Source organism: Ammodytes marinus, assembly GCF_949987685.1.
Source record: "Ammodytes marinus genome assembly, chromosome: 10".
In the NCBI taxonomy this organism is placed as follows: Eukaryota; Metazoa; Chordata; class Actinopteri; order Uranoscopiformes; family Ammodytidae; genus Ammodytes; species Ammodytes marinus.
Window position 1 is genome coordinate 15,331,992 of NC_137214.1, and position 23,633 is coordinate 15,355,624.

At 40.2% G+C, this 23,633-nt stretch overlaps 2 protein-coding genes across 3 annotated transcripts in view; both read left to right on the plus strand.

The window, feature by feature from the left end:
• The first annotated feature begins 5,507 nt into the window (after nt 1-5,507).
• Nucleotides 5,508-10,580, plus strand: rbmx (RNA binding motif protein X-linked). The gene is made up of 9 exons (XM_080035195.1): nt 5,508-5,775; nt 5,879-6,004; nt 6,639-6,745; nt 6,835-6,997; nt 8,051-8,188; nt 8,332-8,446; nt 8,849-8,971; nt 9,054-9,145; nt 9,961-10,580. The coding sequence occupies exons 2-9, from the start codon at nt 5,896-5,898 to the stop codon at nt 10,272-10,274; spliced, it is 1,161 nt and encodes a 386-aa protein (XP_079891321.1). The 5' UTR covers nt 5,508-5,775; nt 5,879-5,895; the 3' UTR covers nt 10,275-10,580.
• A 1,920-nt stretch (nt 10,581-12,500) lies between these two features.
• Nucleotides 12,501-23,633, plus strand: part of arhgef6 (Rac/Cdc42 guanine nucleotide exchange factor (GEF) 6) — a 36,059-nt gene continuing 24,926 nt past the window's right edge. For both annotated transcript variants that reach the window (XM_080035506.1, XM_080035507.1), the window contains exons 1-9: nt 12,501-12,761; nt 13,825-13,908; nt 15,954-16,038; nt 20,677-20,792; nt 21,156-21,360; nt 21,976-22,028; nt 22,499-22,593; nt 22,826-22,921; nt 23,339-23,461. In XM_080035506.1, the coding sequence (XP_079891632.1) occupies nt 12,597-12,761; nt 13,825-13,908; nt 15,954-16,038; nt 20,677-20,792; nt 21,156-21,360; nt 21,976-22,028; nt 22,499-22,593; nt 22,826-22,921; nt 23,339-23,461 (1,022 nt within the window). In that variant the 5' untranslated portion in view covers nt 12,501-12,596. The remainder of the gene's footprint in view (nt 12,762-13,824; nt 13,909-15,953; nt 16,039-20,676; nt 20,793-21,155; nt 21,361-21,975; nt 22,029-22,498; nt 22,594-22,825; nt 22,922-23,338; nt 23,462-23,633) is intronic.

The following is a 23,633-nucleotide window of genomic DNA, read 5'->3' on the forward strand; positions in this document are numbered from 1 at the left end:
CCCTAAGCAGAATTTGATTAGGGGGGCCCCTCTCCAATGTTAGGGCTGACCAAATCATTGACTATTGTTAAACGCCATTCAGACACCCAGTGTTTTCTGCTATTGCCTCCAATGTCCAGCTGGGTGAAAATAGTAGCCAGCCGAGATCCTGACCCTCCTATAGGCCTTTCACACCAAAATGAACCAAGAGTCAGTTCCAGGCTGGTGTTGGGGTCAGTTCAAAACTGGTTACAGCCTTATCCCAGTTATGAACCGGTTGGTTTCACATCGACCGGAGACAGCCATGGAGCCAGCAAGAGAGCAACGTCATGACGTCACTGTAAACGTGTGTGTACGTCACCCGACGCCGCTGCTCTTGTGGCTAACGCTAAAGCTACCGCTAGCTTTAAGCACAACAACAGCGGCGAATACGTCTTATTTTTACACTTGTTGGCTCTCGCTTTGCTTTCTTAAGCAAACAGGACCCATACAGCGTATTCTCGCCGGTCAATTTGATCGCTACGTTCGGTAATTATGTTATGTTTACGTCTCGTAGTAGCGGTGTTTTTAAATATGGCGGGCATGAGGTTTGAGTTGCTCTGGTTGGTCAGGATAATCCCTCCCCCAACCGTTCGCGCAAGCAGTTCTTATCAAACCCTGCTCAATCCTGGGGTATGAGTTCCCCCGGTTTTTACGGCCCGGAGCAGGCTCTCTGGCGGTGTGAAACCAAAACATTGGCTCTAACTCCGAACAAGCCCAGAACTAGCTCCGATTTTGCGGCGGTGTGAAAGGCCTACTAGGGGGTTCCGGGGGTATGCCCCCCGGGAGATTTTTCTAAACTTTTTTAAGTGAAATGCATGAATCTGGTAGCCTGGAAATCCTGACCCTGATATCTTGAACGATAGAGGGTCTGGCGACGATCAATAGTAATTTCCAACTCTAGGGGCGGCTCCTACTCGTGCATTTCAAATGCCACTGCACGCAGTTGGATAGCACTACAACCAATCAGAGCGATGCACAAGTGACGTAAGCCCCGTTCGTTTAGCGAACAGCTGTTAAACTGTTCAATTAAACGTTTGCCGTTGTCGGTCGGCAAAACAGAACATTCCACTTACTTGCTAGTGAAAGCTATGAGTCCCGTCTTCCAATTCGTTAAGGATCGAGGCCAAAGCAGTCTCAAACTCACACAACATATCCGCAGCCATCTTTGATGTTTACTATCACAGCTTCGACGTCGCATGCACGTCACTGTCGTCATCCGGTTACGTCCTCCCCAGAGCACCATATAAAGGGCTCTGGCGCGCCCATATTAGATAGAACCAATTGAAACGTTATACCAGATTTCTGGTAGTCTTGATAAGCTTCAACGGAGCGTCTCCAGACCAACACGCGCAGCAAATTTAATTTGCCAGCGCCTAGTGGCAGGTCTGGGAATGCCAGGCTATGAATCTGGTGCACTTTGAGAGGAAAATTAAGAGGCTTAATTTGAAGAATTTTGTATGAAAAAATAATTTGGAGACACTGTGTCAGATGAATTAGAAGCTATTGAAGAAGGACACATGGATTCCCCCCCCCCCCAAAAAAAAAAATTAAAAATTAAAAGGGCCATATTACATTATCTTTTTTAAATCGGCCGCGGGCCAATAAAAAGCGGCGCGGGCCGTAGTTTGGACACCCCTGGTCTAGTGACATCACACTAGTAAAAATAGGGTTAAGATTAACAGGACAGCTGGGCCAAGGAAAGACTGAGGGAAGAAAAACCTAATTCATTATATTATAATAGCGATCGATTTTACAATGATAGAACGCCGGTTCCGTATGGGTGAATATTCCTTTAAACTAAAGGCAATTGCACTGCAGGTAAATATGGTAGCCTACATGTACTAACTTATATCAGTGATTTTTTAAAAGTGGGACAAAACAGGGTGCAATGTTGAAAAAATAAAACCCCTATGTTTCGGCAAATTAAATTACATGTATGTATCAAACATATACTAAGCTACTGAGCTAAGCTTTTGTGGTAGATTTAAATAGTCTCCATTCATCAAGAGTTGCCGAGCAGATAGTCTAAAGTTGGGGTCACGAGGAAGAGGTAGAACATCCCTAGATGGGCGTGTGTTCAACTTAGTGTTGCACAAGTAATGGAACGATATGTCTATTTGCAGATATTAATACACCTGATACTCCCCCCACACCGATATAAGACTGTGTGTGAGCATGTACTATCAGCCTTTTGGGGGATAGCCCCCCAGCTCAATGCTATCACTAAGTCCTCTGTAATGTCTGTTGGAATTTCTGAAATAAACTTGGAACATTGATTTGAAGTCCTGTCTGCCGCCTTTGTCTTTGTCAAAGCCATGGGGGATCCGGCTACCACAAATTGGCGTCACGAACAGGATAAAATGACAATGGACATGAGGAGCTGGCCATTCCAAGACTGTTCGTTGTTATACAAAAAAAAGAACCGTGTGTAGGGTCCATGGACTGAGACTTGGCTGAGCGGAAATGGCTGGACTGCAATCATGCTGGTATGTCGCTATGTGTTCATGTACCCTCTGGAAAAGAAGAAAAAGACAAAGAAAAAGCGTAGAACGTGGGCTTTCCTGAACTGTATCACTGCAGTTTTGGATAACAGATGCCACAAGACTAGTAACCAACAAAATCATGCCTATACTGGCTGTTGTGTGGCTGCAATACACCCGCCAGTAACAAAGTTGTCATCTGTAATCGGAGGAGGGAGCCACAACCTGCAGCGTTGGTTCCCTGGCCTTCTTGGCCCACTACCATCTAAATATAGACTATTGGCCTTTCATTCCAAGGGTGAAAGGAGGGCTTGCTAACATGCGTGCCAAGAGAGGGATTTCGTCATCGCTGGTGAGAGGCTTGGGTCCATGTGAAAGTGCCCACCACAACTCGTGCTATCAGCGTGATGTCACTGGCATGTCCACGTCGTGATGTCACTGGACAACTGACTGCCGAACTGTGTCGTCTTACACTGGACTATTCGACCGGTCTCTCCACCACGTAACGTGTTTTGTTGTGCACTGTATTGGGGTGGTGGTTTGACCTCAGGAGGAAGGAAATTGTTATGGTGTCAGAACGTGTGTTCAACTTAGTGTTGCACAAGTAATGGAACGATATGTCTATTTGCAGATATTAATACACCTGATACTCCCCCCACACCGATATAAGACTGTGTGTGAGCATGTACTATCAGCCTTTTGGGGGATAGCCCCCCAGCTCAATGCTATCACTAAGTCCTCTGTAATGTCTGTTGGAATTTCTGAAATAAACTTGGAACATTGATTTGAAGTCCAGTCTGCCGCCTTTGTCTTTGTCAAAGCCATGGGGGATCCGGCTACCACACTTTGACACAACCTCCAGCTATAGTTTTTTTACCGTCAGACTCATTGGCCTATCACCACCATAGATGTCAACTTTCTGTCTGACGGTCTTGACATATTTAACGTTTCTTAAACATAACGAATGGAATTTATCTAGTAGCCATTTGGTTTTCTGTTTATGTTAGGTGCTAGTATGAACTACTTCAGGAAAATGAAATTATCAAAAAATTTCAAATAACTTCTTCAGAAATTGTCGGTGTTGACATATCATGGTTGTGACACAGGACTTTCAAGATTCGGGAATGTAAAATATTCTAAAACTACAGCACTACAAATCAGAGCCTGTCTGACTCTCATGTACTCTGCAGAGGTAGAATTTGACAAGAGGTCCTTCAAAGTGACAGCTGCCCCTTATTTCGCCTGCTTTTATTACATTTTACATAATGAAATGTCTGACGGTGTTGACTTACAGAGTACCACCACTTAGAATCCTTATAAAACATGAATGTGTAGTAGAAAAACTGTTATTATTTAGGGTTGCTTTTGATGAAAAAAGCTCCTTTTAACCATTAAAGTACATTTTAATAGGTTTTATTGCATTTGAAAGATTGAAACCTTCTCTGAGGACACACTGTTTTGGACGTCGTGAGAAGATAACAAGTGTCATATATTTGACATAATAATGATACAATTAAATTTAAGGGGATAATTGTGCTCCAGACATTCTATTCTTAATCAATCAATCAATCAATCAATTTTTATTTATATTGCGCTTTTCATACTCAAGAGTAGCTCAAAGTTAGCCTGGCTCCGCCCGCCCGCCTACTTCCGGCCAAATTTTATTTTAAATGAAGTACGATGGTCTGGTAGCACCAGGCTAGCTCAAATTGCCTTACAACGAATAAAAGCAACAACAGAAACATCCAGAAAAAAAACTGCTAATAAAATCAAGAGAAGAAAATTAGAAGAACCCAACCCTCCCACCCCCATAGACATGTAAAGGGACATACACAAATACATACACACACTCATACACACACAGACACACAAACTCACATACTCACACATACACTGGCTATCACTAAAGAGACATATCCCTAATATCATCCACATCCCTAATATCATCTACAACTTTAAATATTTTTAGTTTTAAACATAACAGCGGTTACATATGGAAGACGTCCTTTTGTCCCGGTTCTCAAGAATCACTGATATACATCATCATGGCACTATTTAACATATTGCATTTTTCCCCCAATATTAACACCAGCATATATGTGTTCCTTAACAACATAGTGATTACATTCAGCTTCAATCTCAAAAAACAAGTAAAAGGTTGCAGTTACACTTTAACAAGTGTGATTTTTGTGTCCCTGGCAGATATAATGAAAACAAAAGCAAATTTCTTATTTTTAATGTTTGTCACACTTCATTTACACTAAAATTACTTTATAAAAAATAAATTGTAGACCAGTCAATATTTTTGTTCTACAACAAGTTTGTCCCTGGGTCCAGTTGGGGACATTCAACCTTGCTTAATTGTAAAATTAAATACTGATATAATATTACTTTAAACATTTAATAATACAAAAAGGTGTATTTTAATTAAATGTATGATTTGTTTGAAAACACATTAGTATTTTATGTATTATTTCACTACAATAACATCTGTCAACATATACTACTTGCTGTAGTTTGGTCTGGCTTTGCGAGACTAGTATGGCAGAGGTGAAGTTTGAAATCTGGGAGAGGGTAAAACATAGGCATGTGTGGCAGGATAATGGGCAGAGAGTTGAAAGGGAAACATTTACATTGGATAGGCTACAGAATTAATTCATAGTTATGATGGTATGTTAGTGGACACAGGAGGGAATAGGCTACCTATCTTGTTGATAAGGTGGTTGGGGCACTGTGCACTAAACACAACACTAAAAATGTTAAGAAAACAGACTGACATCTCTCACAGATTTATGTGAGGGATGTCAGGAAGAATAATCAGTGGACATTGTAGTTTTGAGATGTTGGAAGTATGGGACACAGACAGATGATGAGAAAAAGTTGGGGGTTCAGGTTAGGGTAGGTCTGGCTATAGTGCCACACTGTGATTCACACTCCGTAGCAGAGGGTGGCGGTAATGCACCAATAAACTGAATGCCATCCGCCCTAAAATACGAAAAGGAAGAAGGGCGTAGAAGAACAGTCGTTCATCCGTTCATCACAGGCGCAAACACAAAGCCACGACACAGTGCAGTCAGCTAGCATCTGGCTGCGGGCTCACTTGTTTAATATAACTTAAATTGTAGTTTTTTTTTAATGTTTTAAAATAGTGTGCTGTATTTTGTAAAGCTCGGGTACCCCGCTTATAGCGCGAGTACTTGCTAGCTAGCTTCAGCTGAGCAACTAGCTTCAACCGCTGGCACGTTTATCGCCATTTTGCGCATTCAACCGCAAGGTAAAGAAATGCCTGACCACCGAGGGGAGATACAGCGTCGAATGCATGTGTTTGCAAATGCTAAGAATGTCCGAATGACTATGCGACCTTTGTTTTGTTGCAGCTTAGGAATTTAGCAACATGGCGGAGGCAGACCGACCGGGGAAGCTCTTCATCGGTGGACTGAATACCGAGACCACCGAGAAGGCCTTGGAGCAGTACTTCAGCAAATACGGCAGGATTGTTGAAGGTGCGTCTAGAGCCACTGTTGGCAATTTGAAAGAACGAAGTTAATAATAACCGTTTAAATGCACATCTGTTTCAGTTGCATTTAAAATTTCCCGGTTTTTTTTCCAGATTTGCGCTGCGAAGTGCATACCAGGTGTTTTGATTTAGCTATAATTGTTGTAGAGGAATCAAAAGTTTGCTTCTCCCCCGTTTTGTTTTGAGACCGTGAATTAACATTAAAATCAATTGGAAATGTACATTTCGATATTCATTCATCTGATGTTAGTGTCATATTTTGTGACTTCTATCGACTCTCACCAGCGTATTTTCCTACTTGTGTCCAGTCCCCATGTTCTATTTCTCTTGCAAATGACCTTGTTTACTGTTGAAGGCAGTTTCAACTGGCTGCAGGTTACCCGTTGACCCGTAAAAGGGACACTGAAAACTAAAGTCAGTCTTATATTGTTAACAATACATCTACTGATGCACAGGCTTAGACACATCATCCTGCAATGAAGGTAGTCATGAGTATGCATTTGTCCAATTAAAACTTTCGCAGAAAAGGTTATTAAAATGTTTTCAGACAATATATCATCTGCTCTTAACTCTGTCCCAAAGCACAAGTGCTCCTCTCACTTAGTATTTCTTTATTTCAGTTCTATTGATGAAGGACCGTGAAACAAACAAATCAAGAGGCTTCGCTTTTGTTACTTTTGAAAGTCCAGGTGATGCAAAGGATGCCGCACGTGAGATGAATGGAAAGGTAAAAAATATATTATCAGCCTTGTTATACTTTTTTACTGGTCATACTCAATGTTGTGATTGGTTGTAACCATACGTGTTCTGCCATAGTCTCTGGATGGCAAGCCTATCAAAGTGGAGCAAGCTACCAAGCCTCAGTTTGAAAGTGCTGGTAGACGAGGACCTCCAATGCATTCCCGTGGTCGTGGTCCCCCCAGAGGCCCCCGTGGTTCCCGGGGAGGTCCTGGTGGTATGAGGAGCCCGCCATCCAGAGGTAAATTGTTGATTGATTGATTGAATTTATTTCAGACATATCAAAATGTACAAAACAAAATGAAAAGCATAAACAAATAACATATTGAATTGATATGCCTGAAAAGGAGTAGGAAGAAGTATAATTTATATACTTAATAATTTAATCCTACCCCTTTTCCACAGCTCAATAATTCATATTTATATTAGCTTCCTGTGTTCCTTATAATCTCTTTTACAAATCTATACAATTTGTTATACTATATTTGATATTTTATATATGATATTTACAATCCATACAAAAATACAACTCCATATATCTATATCCATTATATACATACATACATCTATACAAACATATCTATGTCCATTATATTCATTTAAACAATCCATATATCTATATATTTGTACAATCCACTTATCTATATATACATGTATACAATCCACATATCTATACAATCAACATATCTATATATATATATATATAAATACAAATATTCATACAATATGATGCACTATATTTACCCTTTAAATATATATATATATACAATATATACAATTTTTTAAATTTATTTTTTATTATTACTATTTTAAATTTAATAATTTTTTAGTATACTTTCCTTCTTAAATCTCTCCCTCATCCCTGTACCTTGTAAAAATCATTTCTTTTAATTTTTTTTTAACTGAATCATGTTTGGACATTGCTTTAGCTCCGTGCTCATACCATTCCACAGTTTCACACCACCAATTGAAATGCATTGACATTTTAAAGTCGTGCGAACAGCTAGCATCGTAAAGTTGAACTGTTCCCTCAAATTATAACCCCCCTCTGTCAAAAAAAAGTGTTTGAATGTTAACTGGTAGCAGTTTATTTCTTGCTTTGAACATGATTTGTGTAACTTGATATTCAACCAGGTCCTTGAACTTTATGATATGGGAATGTAAAAAGAGGAGGTTGATTTTAAGGATTTGGTTGGCTGAGTTTTTAAAAGGTGTCTTTAATAATGGTAAAATATTATAATTCACTGTCTCTGAGCTTAGTGTATTAATATTTGAATGTCTTGTCTGTGAAAAGACTACTATGAAAATTCAGGGAATGGAGAACCCTTCTTTAAAAGCATGTCATCCAGAGGCCCTCCTCCGATGAAGAGAGGACCCCCAGTACGTAACGGAGGTCCCCCACCAAAGCGGTCTGCATCTGGTCCCATGAGATGTGAGTGTGTGTGTGTGTGTGGGGGGGGGGGGGGCATATTTCAATTTATTTGTACCAACAATAATTATATAATTGTGCTGGCAGGATCGTGTTGGGTATCTCAGGGCAATTAAGTGATTTTCTGTCATTACTTTGTGTTCCAGCCCCCATGTCAAGGGACAGGGATCCCTATGGTCCACCCCCTCCACGCAGAGACTCCATGTCCAGGAGGGATGATTATCCATCACCAAGAGATGATTATTATAACTCAAAAGACAGGTAGGACATTTAATGTCATGTTACTTTATACAGTGGTGTAGAATTGTTTGGCTATAGTAGGTTTGCAGAATTTATTTAGTTGAAATGAAAGCATATTGAGTGTTTGTTTCTGACATCTAACTTAATAGAAAGAAGACCATGAAAATAGTGTTTGTAAAGAAATATTAAGACTGCATGAATGAATCCCAATTTATAATTTTCTTGCTTTATTATGTAATAAAATAAAACGCTGCTATTTAAATTACTCTCATGAGATAAGCAAACTCACTGTATATATATTTGCCATAATAATTAATTTTAAAAATTGTGTTTTTTTTTTTTTTTTTTTTTTTTACCTCTCGCCAAGTATAATATTCACATATCATGGTTACAGCTCTGCAATTAACTATTTTGTTTATTCAGTTACTCCAGTCGGGATTATAATTCCAGAGATTCAAGGGATTATGGACCTCCTCCCAGAGATTATTCATCCAGAGAATACCCCAGTTCCAGAGATGAATATAGCTCAGTGTCCAGAGGATACAGGTATGAGAATGGATTAATAATGTAGGTTTAAAACTGAGATTGGATGTCACCTGGTCAACTGAACTATTTTTTTGTACTATAGTGACCGCGATAGTTACGGTGGAGGCCGAGAAGCCAGAAGCTATACAGACCGTCAAAGTGGTGGCTCCTACAGAGACTCGTATGATGGTTACGGTAAGATATGACTCCATGAGTGTAGTGAAAACAAATAAAGAAGCACAAAGAAGAGCTGGGCAAATAACCAACCCAATCAGAGCGTTGACTACTACAATCTCCGGTCACAGGACTCCGCAGTTTTTCCTCTCCAAGGAAGGAACAGCTTTTCAGGCAGCCTTAAACCTTTGTCTTTCACCTGGCCGCATCCTTGACCTGCAATCCGAATTGCATATTTTCAGGCTATTGGAAATGTATAACCATTGGCATCTCAACTGGAAAAACAAAATTACAATCAAAAGCTGTGTCGACATATCACAGTTGATATTACTGCTGCATTCAGCAACAAAAACAAATCTGTCAAAGGCAATACCATACAGAAATAATGCAGAATATTTAACGGGTCTCTGAAAGTTTGCAACCATAAGAAACCCAAAAAGTCTTCGGACACATCCGTTGACCACTCATTATGTTACCTAGCAACGCACGCCCTCAAGGAGTAACGTTCAAAAAACCACCAAGACGACTGACAACCTCGTCCTTACCTGCAGTTCTAACACTTGGACCTCCAAAAAGGAAATGGCTACTCAAATCAATGGCATGCTGAAATGGATAAAACTGCCCATGTATTCCCTGTTCTTGGATATGTAACTGCCCATATCAACTAAATATCCGTGTTAAACCTAAGCTCGATAACACAATGGGACATTTAAACATGTCGTCCATTAAACTTAATTGTCACTGAATGAATTCTATTGGCAAAAAAATTAGCACTTGCTGGTGCAAAAAATGTATAAATGGAATCTTGCCAATTACATGACCCATTGACCCTGCAGGTAACTCTCGCAGCGCCCCACCCTCAAGGGGCCCCCCACCATCCTATGGTGGGAGCAGTGGAAGCAGTCGATACGATGACTATGGCAGCAGCTCCCGAGATGGCTATGGCAGTCGTGACAGTTACCCCAGCAGTCGGAGTGAGCCATATCCACCCCGTGGTGAGCGTATGGCCAGGCAGGAGAGGGGCCCGGCTCCCCCTGTCGAGAGAGGCTACCCTCCTCGTGATTCATACAGCAGCTCAAGCCGTGGAGGGCCGCGTGGTGGCCGTGGTGGCAATCGACCCGATAGAGGAATGGCTCGCAGCAGATACTGAACTGGACTTGGAAATCATATTAAAGCAAACGTTAGTCTTCGTGCACAATTAACAAGTGTTTTGGAAGAAATCTAACAAGACAAACTTTCATTGTCTAAATCTGTGGAGTATTAAGCTTAGCTTTAACTGTATCTTGACTTTCCCAGTTTTTTTATGTGTACATTTTTTTTTTTGTATTTTTCTTGCTCATGTAACAGTACAGTTACCAAGTGAGTGATAGTTTTTGTACATTCAGTGCTATTGGAATCTGCAATGCCCTATACGTCTGGCTTTCCTACTCTAATAAAGCTTTTAGTTGTACCTTGACCACTGCTCATCGATTTTCAAAACGAGACCAGAGACCGTAACATGAATGTTGAGTGACAACATGATCTCCTTTTTAACAAAGTTTCTATTCAAGCGTAAGTGAATCTCTTCTCGTGCTACATAAATAGTCGAGTTACTTGAGTTCATTCTTAACACAAATGTGCCATCAACTGGACGCTGCTGTTTTCAAGGGTTAGGCAAATGTCACTGTCAAAATGTTCCAATGTAGTTTCCTTGGAAATGGATCCATCACCCTAGAGCCAATTGATGGCATGCAACGACAAAACCAAAGGCAACAACAACCAAATGCAACTCGACTGGTAGTCAACTGCTGGTAAGCAATGCAAACCTCTTTTGTTTCTCATCTGTAAATGAGTTTCTGTCCTGTATTGCACACTCCCCTCAAAGGGTGATATTCAAGACAACTTTTCCCTCTGAGAACGAAAAGAAAAAAGGAGACCAACTGAGTGTCTGTCCCTTATTCATATTAGTCCTTTTTCATCAGCGATAATTGTCAAAAGTCACAAGTGCCAAAACATCCCAGGAAGTTTCGTCCCTTCGCAGCAAAAAAAGTTAAATGTCCATTTTGCCAACAGCCTTCAAAACGATTATCCTTTTTGCCTAACCATCGCCAACCATTAATAAAATGATAGCAACAGTTATTTATTTTTTTACAATTGGTAGAGAAGTCTACGTAATTATAAAGACTATAGTTTTTTTTTTATTTGCTAAACACTAAAAGCCAATTTGAAAGTAAGCCATTTTCTCAGTATGAAAACATTTTCCACAAGCATGACAATTCAAAGAATGGAGACCTCTGGAAGAACACCAGCATCCTAACTGCAAAACTGGAAACAACTCCTGAAGTGAATTCACTGTCGGACCAAGGACTGCAAAATAATTCTCAGATGTTTAATGATTATTACATGATAAAGAGAAAGACGACGTGTTAATAGAATTTTTTTTGTTGCAGGATGATCATCTCTCCAAAGCAAATGTCCTTGCTATTTACCTGAATTGTGTCCTGAAGTCTTTGGACAAAATAAAACCACACTGCACCAGTGCAGGTAAGTCCACTAGACTAATGCATACTGTTACACTTGGTAGTATGATAGGGAAGGACTGAGGACAATTGGAAAAAAAAAAGTTGTTTGCAAAATATTATTTTTGGTGTTCTAAATTGAGAAATTTCTTTCAGATGCCGGCGCAGGCTTCGATAGGGAATGCTGGTTGCAGCTTCAAGTGGAAATGCGCGTTGAGAGAGTGGGAAGAACACAGGCTGAGGATTTGCTCAAATTCAGAGTTCCTGGTATTTTCAATAAAGACTTTAAAAATTGCTTTTGTGGTCACTGCTTTTTCACTTGCAATGAAAAAAATAAATGCTATCAGCCTAATTCTCCATTGAGTAATTATTGTAACAAGTTAGTAAACACTTGTATATACCTCCATTGTGATTTGTGTGTTCACAAGTAGATTGAATTCATTATTTAATCAGAGATATATGGATCAATCTGATCATTTCCTAGAGGTTGACATGGCAATAGCCAAAGCATTTATTGCCGTCAGAAATCTTCATACTATATCGATTATTAAGGTAGATACAATGCATATCAACTGTTTCATCACAAAACAGCCCTTGCTTGTGAAAATGAGGTGAGATATCAGGCCTGCTGATCACACAGTAATTCCAATTGTAGTAAAACATGCTGCTGAATATAACAGATCAGTTTCCTAGTGGCGTCTCACGATCCTTAAACCTACTGGAAGTTAAACGTATATATTCTGACAGAAAGAACCTTCCTGTCTATTGTTGAGGTGCCTATTTGCCAGTAGGGGTGATCATCAGTTTTGCTTATAGAAACAGCGTCGTCCTTCCCCCCACCGCCTTTTTTTTTTTTTTTAACTTTGGCAGAAGTGCGGATGTGAGTTGCATATTGATACGGAACAGGCCGCCCGTTTCTTAAATGTTTTATTTTTAAGCAATGCATGCTTAGGTAATGATCATTTTGCGTAGCTATGAATCCAGAAGAGCAGACAGTAACGTGGTTGATATCACTGGGTGTGCTCAGCTCGCCTAAAAAGAACATAGCGGACCCGGAGGAGTTTTTGAAAACATCGTTGAAGGATGGGGTTGTCCTGTGCAAGCTCACGGAGCGGCTCATACCTGGCTTCACTCCCAAGGTGAGTTGTTGATTTGAGTGAACTTAAGTCAACACATTCCTAATGATCGGCGACTGCAGTTGAAAGGAAGGGAGGGGTTATGATCAAAACGGTCCTAACACAAGAACTTGTTCCAGCAGCAGCAGGCCTATCATTTTGTGTTGCTCGAAGCACGCGCGCCGTTAACTTTGTTTAAAAAGACGCCTGTTTTTGATTTTGTACGAGACACAGCAAAATTGAGCAGCATTTGATGATGAGTTTTCAGATTTCAAGATGTGGTTTCCTGTGAAGCGAGGAAAATGTTCCGCATTCTTGATGTGACTGAGTCGGTGTGAACACCATGATGAACACCCATAAAAACAGGAGTGATTGAGTAGGAAGAGTGCACATGAAGCTTTGGACACGTTCCGAGCAGAGCAGCCCTGTCCACGACGAACACAGATACAACCAACTTTTTATTCTGACGTGACGAATCAACGTTAATCACCTCGCTCCGCTTGGTTATGAGATGACAAAGTTGATAATGATAAACAACAGTTGCAAAGACAGTTCGTCACTTCCTCTTGAAAATGCTCGGCTAGCCGACTAGCATAAAACCGGAACTAGTAACTTCTCTTTTGTATTATTTACTTTCCTGTCCAGTTTTTTTGCTGTCATTGTTTAGTTTTTGACACATTGCTCTCAAAAGAGCGGTCTTGACTTTGGTTACAGGCAGCAGGAAAACAAACGTTTCCGTAAACATTATTTTGCTAACCTTTCCGTAAATAGGAATTTTATTTTGAAAGTAAGAAAAGTGAGCGGATGTTTGGTTTAAATCTGGCTACTTTGACGTTTATATGGTTGTTAAATGGTTATGTGTGCATGAAGGAGACGCTGGGAAGAATCCACACTTATTTGGTCATCTGTCGGTTACCGCAGTCGCATTGCTACGAGCGGTGTTACTTTCTGGGCTTTTGTGTTCGCACTGAAATGACAGCAGTGGCAACGGTGTTAGATACGTGCTTGTGTCAGATGTCCATCTGCCATACTAAGCCGAGCTATAGTAGTATGTGTGTATTTATTTGTCTCGTGTGTGTGTGCTCAGTATTGCCAGGATCCGAGAACTGAAGCCGACTGCCTTACCAACATCAAGGAGTTTTTAAGAGGATGCTCCTCCTTGAAAGTGGAGGTAAGTTGCTCTCTCTCTCTCTCTCTCTCTCTCTCTGTCTGTCTATCTGTCAAGTTTCCAATGTGGTGTTGTGACATAGCCTGACCCTTTTTCTTTGATTATATTCTAATCAGCTCTCTGCAGTTTCAGGAGTAGAGTTGTAGTTAACCTCACTCTTGCTTGTGTTGTGATCAGCTCAGTACTCACCATGCTGCCTTTCCTCACCCGTCCATGCAGTCAATCACTGCCACTGACCAGAGAGAGGAAGGGGACTTTTGGCCCTCATGGCTGGGGCCACAGTTTTGAAATAGACACAAATAAGTTTTAAACAGCATTTACTTCCTTTAAATTCCCTCTCTCTTTTATGCTGCAGTAGCATTTTGTTGCCTCTGCAGGTTAAAAAAAACCTGAAGGCAAACACTGCAGGAGGACTGTGTTGCTAATATGAATTAATATTGAAAAGGGACAAATCATTTTCAGATGTTGGGAGATTTCTCTGTCTGTACCAGCCCGTTAGTGACTGCCACTGTGGACTTCGGCAATTTCTCCTCCTGCAGTTTTATAAATAATCTTTTGTGGCTTTGAATCACATCATGTGTTTTTTTTTTAACCAGCTAATTGAGTCACTGCAAAGTCAAGTGGTTCAATAGTTCTTCCCAGCTGGCTTGTTATGTCTGGGAGGTCGCCTTTTGCTTTTACCAGCAACTCTGCAGTAGCCCCATAATTAGAGCTTCTGTGGCCAGCCAGAAGCTCGTGGGCAGCAGTTTTTGCAGAGCTACTGTCAAATGTACCGGCCAGGGCCCTACCCATCCTTTGGTCAGTGATGCCATCATCATGGTTAAAGAACTTTTTCTCTTTTTTTGCCACATGAAATAGTACTTGTTTTCCCCTTGACTGCACAAAGAGAGCAGTCATACTGCTTTCACTTCTGCCCTGAGATGCAGAAAGAGGAAGCACCAATTACGGCTCAAGGCCTCTGTTTTTTGTGCTTTTTTTTCTAATCTAATTTGAGACGGTTATTATCAGATATTTTCTCAGATTTAAGACACTACTGCAGCTATTCTGAGGGACAACAAATTCATTATTGCGTCTCATTAAAAACTACTGGCCCTAACCGCTAGTCCAAATCTCAAAACTGTCAGTATTGAGATCAGTTATTGCTGATCAAGGTCAATGCTGTTCTGCAAAAGACATTTAAATGATTGCAAATGGGGGTTTCCAGTATTTCCTATTTTCAAGTGGTCAAAAATCACTATGCACAAAGAGGTAAGTGTGTTTTTGCTCTTAATCTCTTTTTAACGTAAAGAAAAGCAAGCTGAGTAAGACGTGGGTAGTCATGAATACCCTAAGGCTGACCCCACGCAACACGGTTGTTATGTGGTCACACTTGCATTTTACACACAACTCCTCATGGCCATGGCTGTACTACTCAAACTCTATATTTATGATGTTTTATTTAAAATGTGAAACCTTACCTGCTGGAGGAAAGAAGATAGCTGTCCAAGACAGAGTGAACAAGCATTGTGTGGGGGTGTGTGAGCATCTATGTGTGTGTGCAAGTGCACGGCGAATCTCAAATGAGCTATTGCAATTGTCTTTTTTTTTTAAATTAAAACCACTAAGTCACAGAATATGGGTCACACTCAACATGATGGTTTTTATCTCTGTCTCGCTATAGGCTTATACACCCGTGTGTGTGTGTGTGTGTGTGTGTGTGTGTGTGTGTGTGTGTGTGTGTGTGTGTGTGTGTGTGTGTGTGTGTGTGTGTGTGTGTGTGTGTGTGTGTGTGTGTGTGTGTGTGTGTGTGTGTGTGTGTGTGTGTGTGTGTGTGTGTGTGTGTGTGTGTGTGTGTGTGTGTGTGTGTGTGTGTGTGTGTGTGTGTGTGTGCTCGGTGTCTCCCAATTTTCTGTGCTGCAGCCTGGAATGAGTGTACACCACTGTCTCTGTGCACTTAGCAAGCATAACTCCTCAGGTCGGAGCCATCAGTAAAAATAAGATGGATTCCAGCTTGTACAAATTTTTTTTTTGAGGTCTAATAGCGTCTTCTCTGTTCCTCTTCCATCCAGGGGTTTGAACCAGAGTGCTTGTACACTGGCGAAAATTTTGGCAAGGTACTGACCACCTTGCTGGCGGTCAACTTTGCCACACAAGGTAAGAGTTTTGCGTTCTCTCTTTGTACCTCAAGTTGTCTGGCATTACAGACTTGTTAATTATATAGTGAAAGCAAATAATCAAATAGCAGCGAGTATTAGTACGTGTCCTTACATTACAATGTCCTGATCAAGAAAATCATGCACAGTGCTGCACAAAATGCTTCTTCATTGTTCATTCCTCCTCTGTCACATGATGCAAAAATTCCAATGAACAAGCTAAGACAATGTCAAAAAATGACATGCTTTAAATTTTTGCCTTGTGTGTATGCCATGATGCTCGTCTTTGTAATGGTTCATACATACAAGGCCCAGCCATTCTAAATCATGATTGTGAGTGTGCTACTCATGGGCAGCTTGCATGGCAGTGTGTGTGTTTGGGTCATGCTGGGTGCAATATTTACTCATGCGCATCCTTAGCTTGATACACACACTGAATGAATAATAACCTCTTTTGTTTGTTTTTTAAGATTGCGGTAACGATGAATGAAGCAAACATTATAATGTGACTGAGTGTATCACTTTAAGACACACATACTTCCCAAGTGCATTCTTTAGTAAGTGATTCGCAGTGCAGCATCCCCACGGCAGTTTTGGGCTAATTGCTTTACTATTTGTTCTAGGGGGCAATGGAGAGGTAATACCATTCTCCTTCAGAACCAGCTGCTTTCTAGTTATTTAGTCAGTGTTTTTTAGACCAATCTTCCAATCTCTGCATGCTTTATATTGAATTCATAATATCACTGGCTATTTGAAAACATGCTTGTGACATTTCTATGTATGTCCAAATGAATTTCTTAAATAACAGTAGCAAGAGGAAGCATCATTTTAGAGCTGCAGCAAATTATTATTTTATTTTTGATTATTTCAGATGAATTGATAAACATGACCTTTAACATTTGCGAAACCCTGAGGTGTTGACGTCTTCTAATTCTCATTTCATCTGAATAATGCTAAAAATGGCACATTCAATTTACAATCATGCACAACAGACAAATGCTCCATATGCTCAAATTTTAGAAGCTAGTTGCAACATGTATCGGCATTGCCACTTTATAGTTGTAAATTAATTTCTGTCTTTTCACTCATAAGTTAATCAGCTAATTGTTTGCAACACTTTCTATGGTAATGCATTACACTTGTTTTGACTCTGCTAATGCATGATCAGTCTCTTGAGTACACTTAAATGAAGGGAAAATGTGCACCACAGTGGGAGGTGTGAACCAGAAGCCTCTGCCAATGATGGACTCTGCTTGATATGCAAATCTTTTGTAGGCTGGCTATGCCCAGCAGCTGCTCTCTCATCTCCCCAAGTGAACTATATTTGAAGTAGATTATAGTCAAAAGTTCTTTGGTATGGACACACATAGAAGGTTTCAGTGTTTGAACTCACAATGAGGGCCATACGAACAGTTCTAGAAATACCAAGTCCAAAAACTGAACTTTGCTAGGAGGTAAAGGGTAAAGATATCATCGCCCTTATCTTAATAAGTTACTTTTAAAGACATTTGAAAAGCAAGTATTGGATAGCAATAGCTTTGAAATGACTGTCAATCTGTTATACTTGGGAATCAGGTTAAATGTATCAACACAACAATCTAAAATTAACTAAAATAACCATGAAACATCTGAAAATGAATTTTGAAAATGTTTAAATAAAGGGAAACTCAAATTACAGACCCCATTGAAATACAGTCATGACGAAATATGTTAATTTTATGTGTGTCTGTATTGTTTATCCATAATTCAGTTAATATATTTTATAGTGTTATTTAGTATATACACCTCCTTTTTATTTTTTTGGGGTATGAATTATAGAAATGTGTATCAAATAGTAAATTTACAGATGCAAAATGTGTGATATGCAATTCTATATATTTTTTTTACATTAAGTCCATATAATCACACTACAATAAGCAATGTGTTTATGTCGTTACACTGAGCTTTTAGGTTCCACTGAAATGACCGTACCAACGAACAGGCGGGTGACCAAAGGGTGAAAGGAAAAATCTTGAATGAATGAGTGGAGAAGTATAAAGAATGCAGATGCCTCCACAGGTGTGCACTGCATTGATATATTCCAATGGTTTCTGATTTTGTAGGAGATGGCAAAAGCAAAGAGATCTAAGTAAAGAGAGGGTTCATTGTGGGTTCACAGATAGCAAAAGCTTCACATCTATGTATGGGAAATAACTCAGTAAATAGTGGTGGAAATTGTGGTCGACAGCACACATTTGACGATTATGATGTGTCTGCATTAATACGATATGTAAGGAAAAGCAGAAGAGCAACTCTTTCTCAGGTGCCTGAGAATGTCAGTGCAGGACATGTCCATAAAGAGGGATATTAATGTAGGGTTGCACGTGCATAAACCCATCATTACAAAGTTGCATGCACATTTGGAAGTTCCAGTGGTGCAAAAAACCACAGGCATTGCTCTACAGAGATGTGGAAAACAAGTAATCCGGTCATCCTTCACCATATTCTCAACAAGTGGGCGAGTGCATGTGTGACGTACACCAAGAGAACAGTACAATCATATGATATAGAACATCTCTATCCTGATGGGAGTGGTATCTTCCAGGATTGCACGGCCACCATCCGTAGGGAGTGAGGGGTCACTGAACTGGAATGAAACCATGTGAATCATATGCTATGGCCTGAAGTCACCAGATATCAACCCAATTGCATACCTAGCGGAGATTTAGGATTGTGTTAGAGAGCCCTCTCCACTACCATCATTGAAACACCAAATAAGGGAATATCTTAATGGTGTATGGTGTCCAATCCCTCTGGTAGAGTTCAGACGAGGGGCGCTGAAGCTGTTCTGGTTGCAAGTGGTGGCCCAGAAGCTTACTTGCTAAGACACCTTATGTTGGTTTTCCTTTCATTTGTCACCAGTCTGTATATACCTGTGGTAATTACATTGTTAAGATTAATAACAGCTACTGGTCTCCTCTAAAATAACCTTGCAATGAAAATATGTAGGGGTACCTTATTTTGAATATGAATTCCATATAATTACTAGGGATGTAACGGTACTCAAAAGTCACTGTACGGTACGTACCTTGGTTTTTTAATTCACGGTTTGGTTATATGTGGTACGGTTAAACATATAAAAAGAATACTGCTGCAAGTTCTCAGATACACAAAATTATTCTCAAATAAAAGTGCAAATGCAGTAATATCTACAATTGCAGCTTAGAGGTCTGTTTTTGTATAAAAAGTAAATACTGCTGCAAACACCAATGTTCTCTAATAAATAAAATACTTCTCAAATAAGTTCCGGAAAGCATGAATGGAAATAAAATAATTTCAACTCTGGAGAGTTTACCAGTCTACCGATGTATGGATGGAATTAACGTTAGCTTTTACAACCCACACACAAGCACTGATGGTGGTCAGATGAGCGGGTCGATAATGCTTGCATTAAACACTTTATTTGCCCCACCAAAGGCAAATATTTCAAAACTTTTACTATATACACATTGGAAGAAAATAGCAATGTCCGGACCTCGGTGACATCAATTGTGGGTATGGCCGTGCTCATGATGATCCTCCTGATCCAAGCCTAGCTTTGCTCCCGCCTTGTGCGTTTCTTTGCTAAGCATCTATGTTTGTTTAGGGTAAATCCTTCTGAAAATAGTTGTAACCATACAGTGATTAGGTGGCTTGAGAGGCTTCTCTGTGTGGATTGTGACTGTCCCACTGCCGAGGGGTGTCATTTTCATCAAATGAGTTGGGCCTCCCTGACGTCAGTATCGCTATGGAATCTCAAATCATTTTCCATTTTGACATACCTTACATACTGTATTATTGAGTTGATCTGCTGATGAAAACACATTCTAATACTTGTCAGTGAGAGTGCACCAAAGCATTATGTCAATAGTATAGCCTCTGAGTTGATCTGCTTATTGGACCTGAACTATATAGATTCCTGAGGGTTATAGTGCACTCTTATTTTTCTTTTTATTCTACTGTAATTGGCAAACGGATTAGACGGTAGACCTGGCTAGCATCCACTTGGCATCTGATAGGTAGCCTTCAATGAGGGGCTTTCTGCTTGTTAGCCCGTAAGAGACTGCAGGGTTTGCCATGTGTCACTTTTCAAGTGACTGCTGGCAACAAAATTGATACCTCTGTCAGTGCATCTCCACGACTGCACACACTCTGCACGGCAGCTGGCAGGTACTGACCCTAAATCACTTGTTTCTCTGCTGCAGTGGCTCAATGTAAAGGGTTGGGTCACATAAATCAGGTTTTTGAAGTCACCGCTGCACTTCGGATAAGAGACGGGGTTGGACAAAATGTTGTTCAATATGTGTCAATTAGTCCGATTAAACATATTTGCTGGACTAACACGTAGACTGTTTGAGTGAATGCTGACACATTTATACTATAATATTGGGACTACATGTTGCCTTTCTTTATACAGGTGCTTTATTTTAATGTGGAGCCTTGTGCCTTTTCTTTTTTTTTCAATCAGTAATTGTGTATGTTTTTGTGTGCACTGTCCTGGGGGGCTGTGCAGAGCAATGGACCATAGTACTCACATGTATTCACCCGATGAGAGCAATACCAGTAAGTCACAAGTTCAAACTTCAATGTAACCGAAATCTACTGCTCTGTCTGTCCATAGACTGTGCTGCTGAGAGGTCATGTCCCCAGTCCGGAGCCCACTCGCCTAGTCATTCCTCGTCTTCACACACACTCTCCAAATCCAAAGGCTCTCTGCGTAGACAATCCAAACCTGTGGTATGCTCTCATCAGCGTATATGATATGTAGTTACTATCTGTACTATGTGCACATATTAAATTGCTTGAAACTGGTTCACCCATTTATATTTGGCACATAATCTGAAGTTGGGATCTTTCGTCACACCATGTAGTAGTTGTCTACCCCAAATGAGGACGCATTGCATCCCCTCAGAGTGAAGAAATAGATACTGTCTATAAAGAGAAGCTGAAAAACATCTTCACAGAAAAGCCGTTTTGCCAAATATCAACGCAAAATGTGCTTTTATTTTTTTCAATTCCCCATACATTCACATGCTGTATTTTTGTTGATTTCATCCCATGATGAGGTATGCGTTTGTGTTGATGCCCCCTCTTTAACAGGAGATGTCTGAGAACGGTGGAGGTGGGCAGCAGTTGGTGAAGGCCCGCTTCAACTTCAAGCAGAACAATGAGGACGAGCTGTCCTTTGATAAAGGGGACATGATCCTAGTGACGCGGCAGGAGGACGGAGGCTGGTGGGAGGGCGCGCTCAACGGCAAGACGGGCTGGTTCCCTAGCAACTACGTCCGGGAGATCAAACCCTGCGGTGAGTTGCGACGCACAGTCACACAATCCTGAATTGGTTATTTCACTTTTTAGAAAGGAGTCTATTAAAGGTGCGCTATGCAGAAGGGGATTTGTTTATATTTACAGAGCCTGCAGTTAGTTAATAAAACATATTTAGTCTACATGTAATTCTTAGTATTGAATAATTCTAACATCATAAATCAAAACTAAGTTATTTTGAGAAACCTGGAAACAAATTTAAGACTAGAATATGTTGGTAAACAAAACTGTGGGCCCTGCTGCTGTGACAACAGTGAAACATTAGTGTTCCAGGGATCCGATTTTCCTGTGAGGAAAGTCTGTTTTAAGCTATACGCATATACCTAAGAAAATGTTCAGTTTTCTGACACACCCAAAATTACATAGTGCACCTTTTAAAAACATTGTATCGTATACAAAATGTATTTCCTGCTCTAGTTTCATAGTAATTTGTATTTAACACCTTATATTGGAAGTGCAATTATGTTAAGTTTATATATAAAGCACACTAAACTGATTCCTGAGATGGTTCTGGATATTTAGTATGTTTTTTTTTGATGATTATTTTGAATTAGTTCTGGGGAGCTATGTAATCATGTACCTATCTCCTATGCAGATAAGCCAGTGTCTCCTAAAGGAACTCAGCTGACCAAGAACTACTACAGTGTGGTGAGTCCAAATTATTCGGGGCCGGTGAAAACTTATATTCCTTGTCATTTCACCTACACAAAAAAAACAACGTTTTATCCAGATCCAAATAACACTTAAATCAGGTATTCATACATTTAAAATTAATTTGCCATTGTTATCTGCTATCTTGTTTTTTGGGGGGGAAATATGATTTAAACCAAAAAAAAGCTTATAACTCATACTTTAAATAATCTAAACGTTGCTTTTGTTTTCGGTGTCTCTGCATGTCATCTTAGTTTTTTCTTCATTTCAAGTATTTGTCATTTTTAAGTGACCTAAACCTCCCCAAATAACTGCTGAAGTATGAGTGAGAGAAATAACCACTATCATCGACATATTCCTGATTTATACATCACTTTCACCTAAAAGAGTTTTACTTTGTGGAAAATGTGTCCTTTTTTGGAATCTGCCGACATTAACCATTCTGCTGGATGTGCTTGCTTTTGCAGGTGGTACAGGACATCTTGGAACATGAGCGGGAGTTTACCAAAGAACTACAAACCGTGCTTAGTTCTTATCTACGACCCCTTCAAGCCAGCGACAAGTAAGAGCAATGACAAGGAGATTTGACTGATCCGTTAATTGGCATAAGACATCACTTAATTAATGCACATTGGGATATCACAGAAATCTCACTTGTTAACATACGAACATATGCAATTACATATGATGTTTAAGCTTTTCAGAAATAAGTGAATTTTCTTGTATTTACTGAAATTGTAATTGAAGTGAATACTTGTTGTACTTTCATTGTGCAAAATTTGTGTTTTATGCAGGCTGAGCAGTGCCGACAGCTGCACCCTGTGTGGAAACTTGGAGGAGATACTCACCTTCCAGCAGGGACTGTGTGTGGCTTTAGAGGAGTGCACCAAGTAAGTGGTGTAGGACAGTAGGACATAAAAACCTTAAAAAGTTTGGTCAGTTATAGTTAACTTTTATTATAACAACCTCAGTGGCGAGCAATGTTTGCCCCAGTGTGCACCCTTCTGTGCTTGTTCTGTAAAACAATCCCTAATCCCTAATGCCTTTAGATCACAATTTATATGAAATAGATCTTTTTTTTTTGTGCTCTGTTAAGACCTTTACTCAAAGACCTTTACTGTGCGAGGTTTCAGAACAGCAGTGACAGCCTTATTATCTGTCAGTGAAAATGTCTTTGTCAGGATTAAATTTACATACACGTGGAATACAGATATTTCTCTTTTTCATTGCATCTCCCTGGTTTATATCAAACCATTCTTCACTCTTTTTACTTCTGTAACCTCGTGTCTGTCTGTCTGTCTTTGCAGAGTGTCTGAGGGCCAGCAGCGAGTGGCCGGCTGCTACTTGAACCTGATGGGGCAGATCAAGACTGTGTACATGGCTTACTGTTCCAGCCACCCTTCAGCTGTGTGTATCCTCACTGACCACAGGTCAGTCCCTAAGTCGCCTGGGGCGACTGTAGCTCAGGTGGTAGAGCGGGTTGGCCACTGATCGAAGGGTTGGCGGTTCGATTCCCGCCCTGCCACTTATGTCATGGTTGTTGTGTCCTTCACCTGACTTGCCTTGTGTGAATGTGTATGACTTCTGTATGTTTGTGGTGGT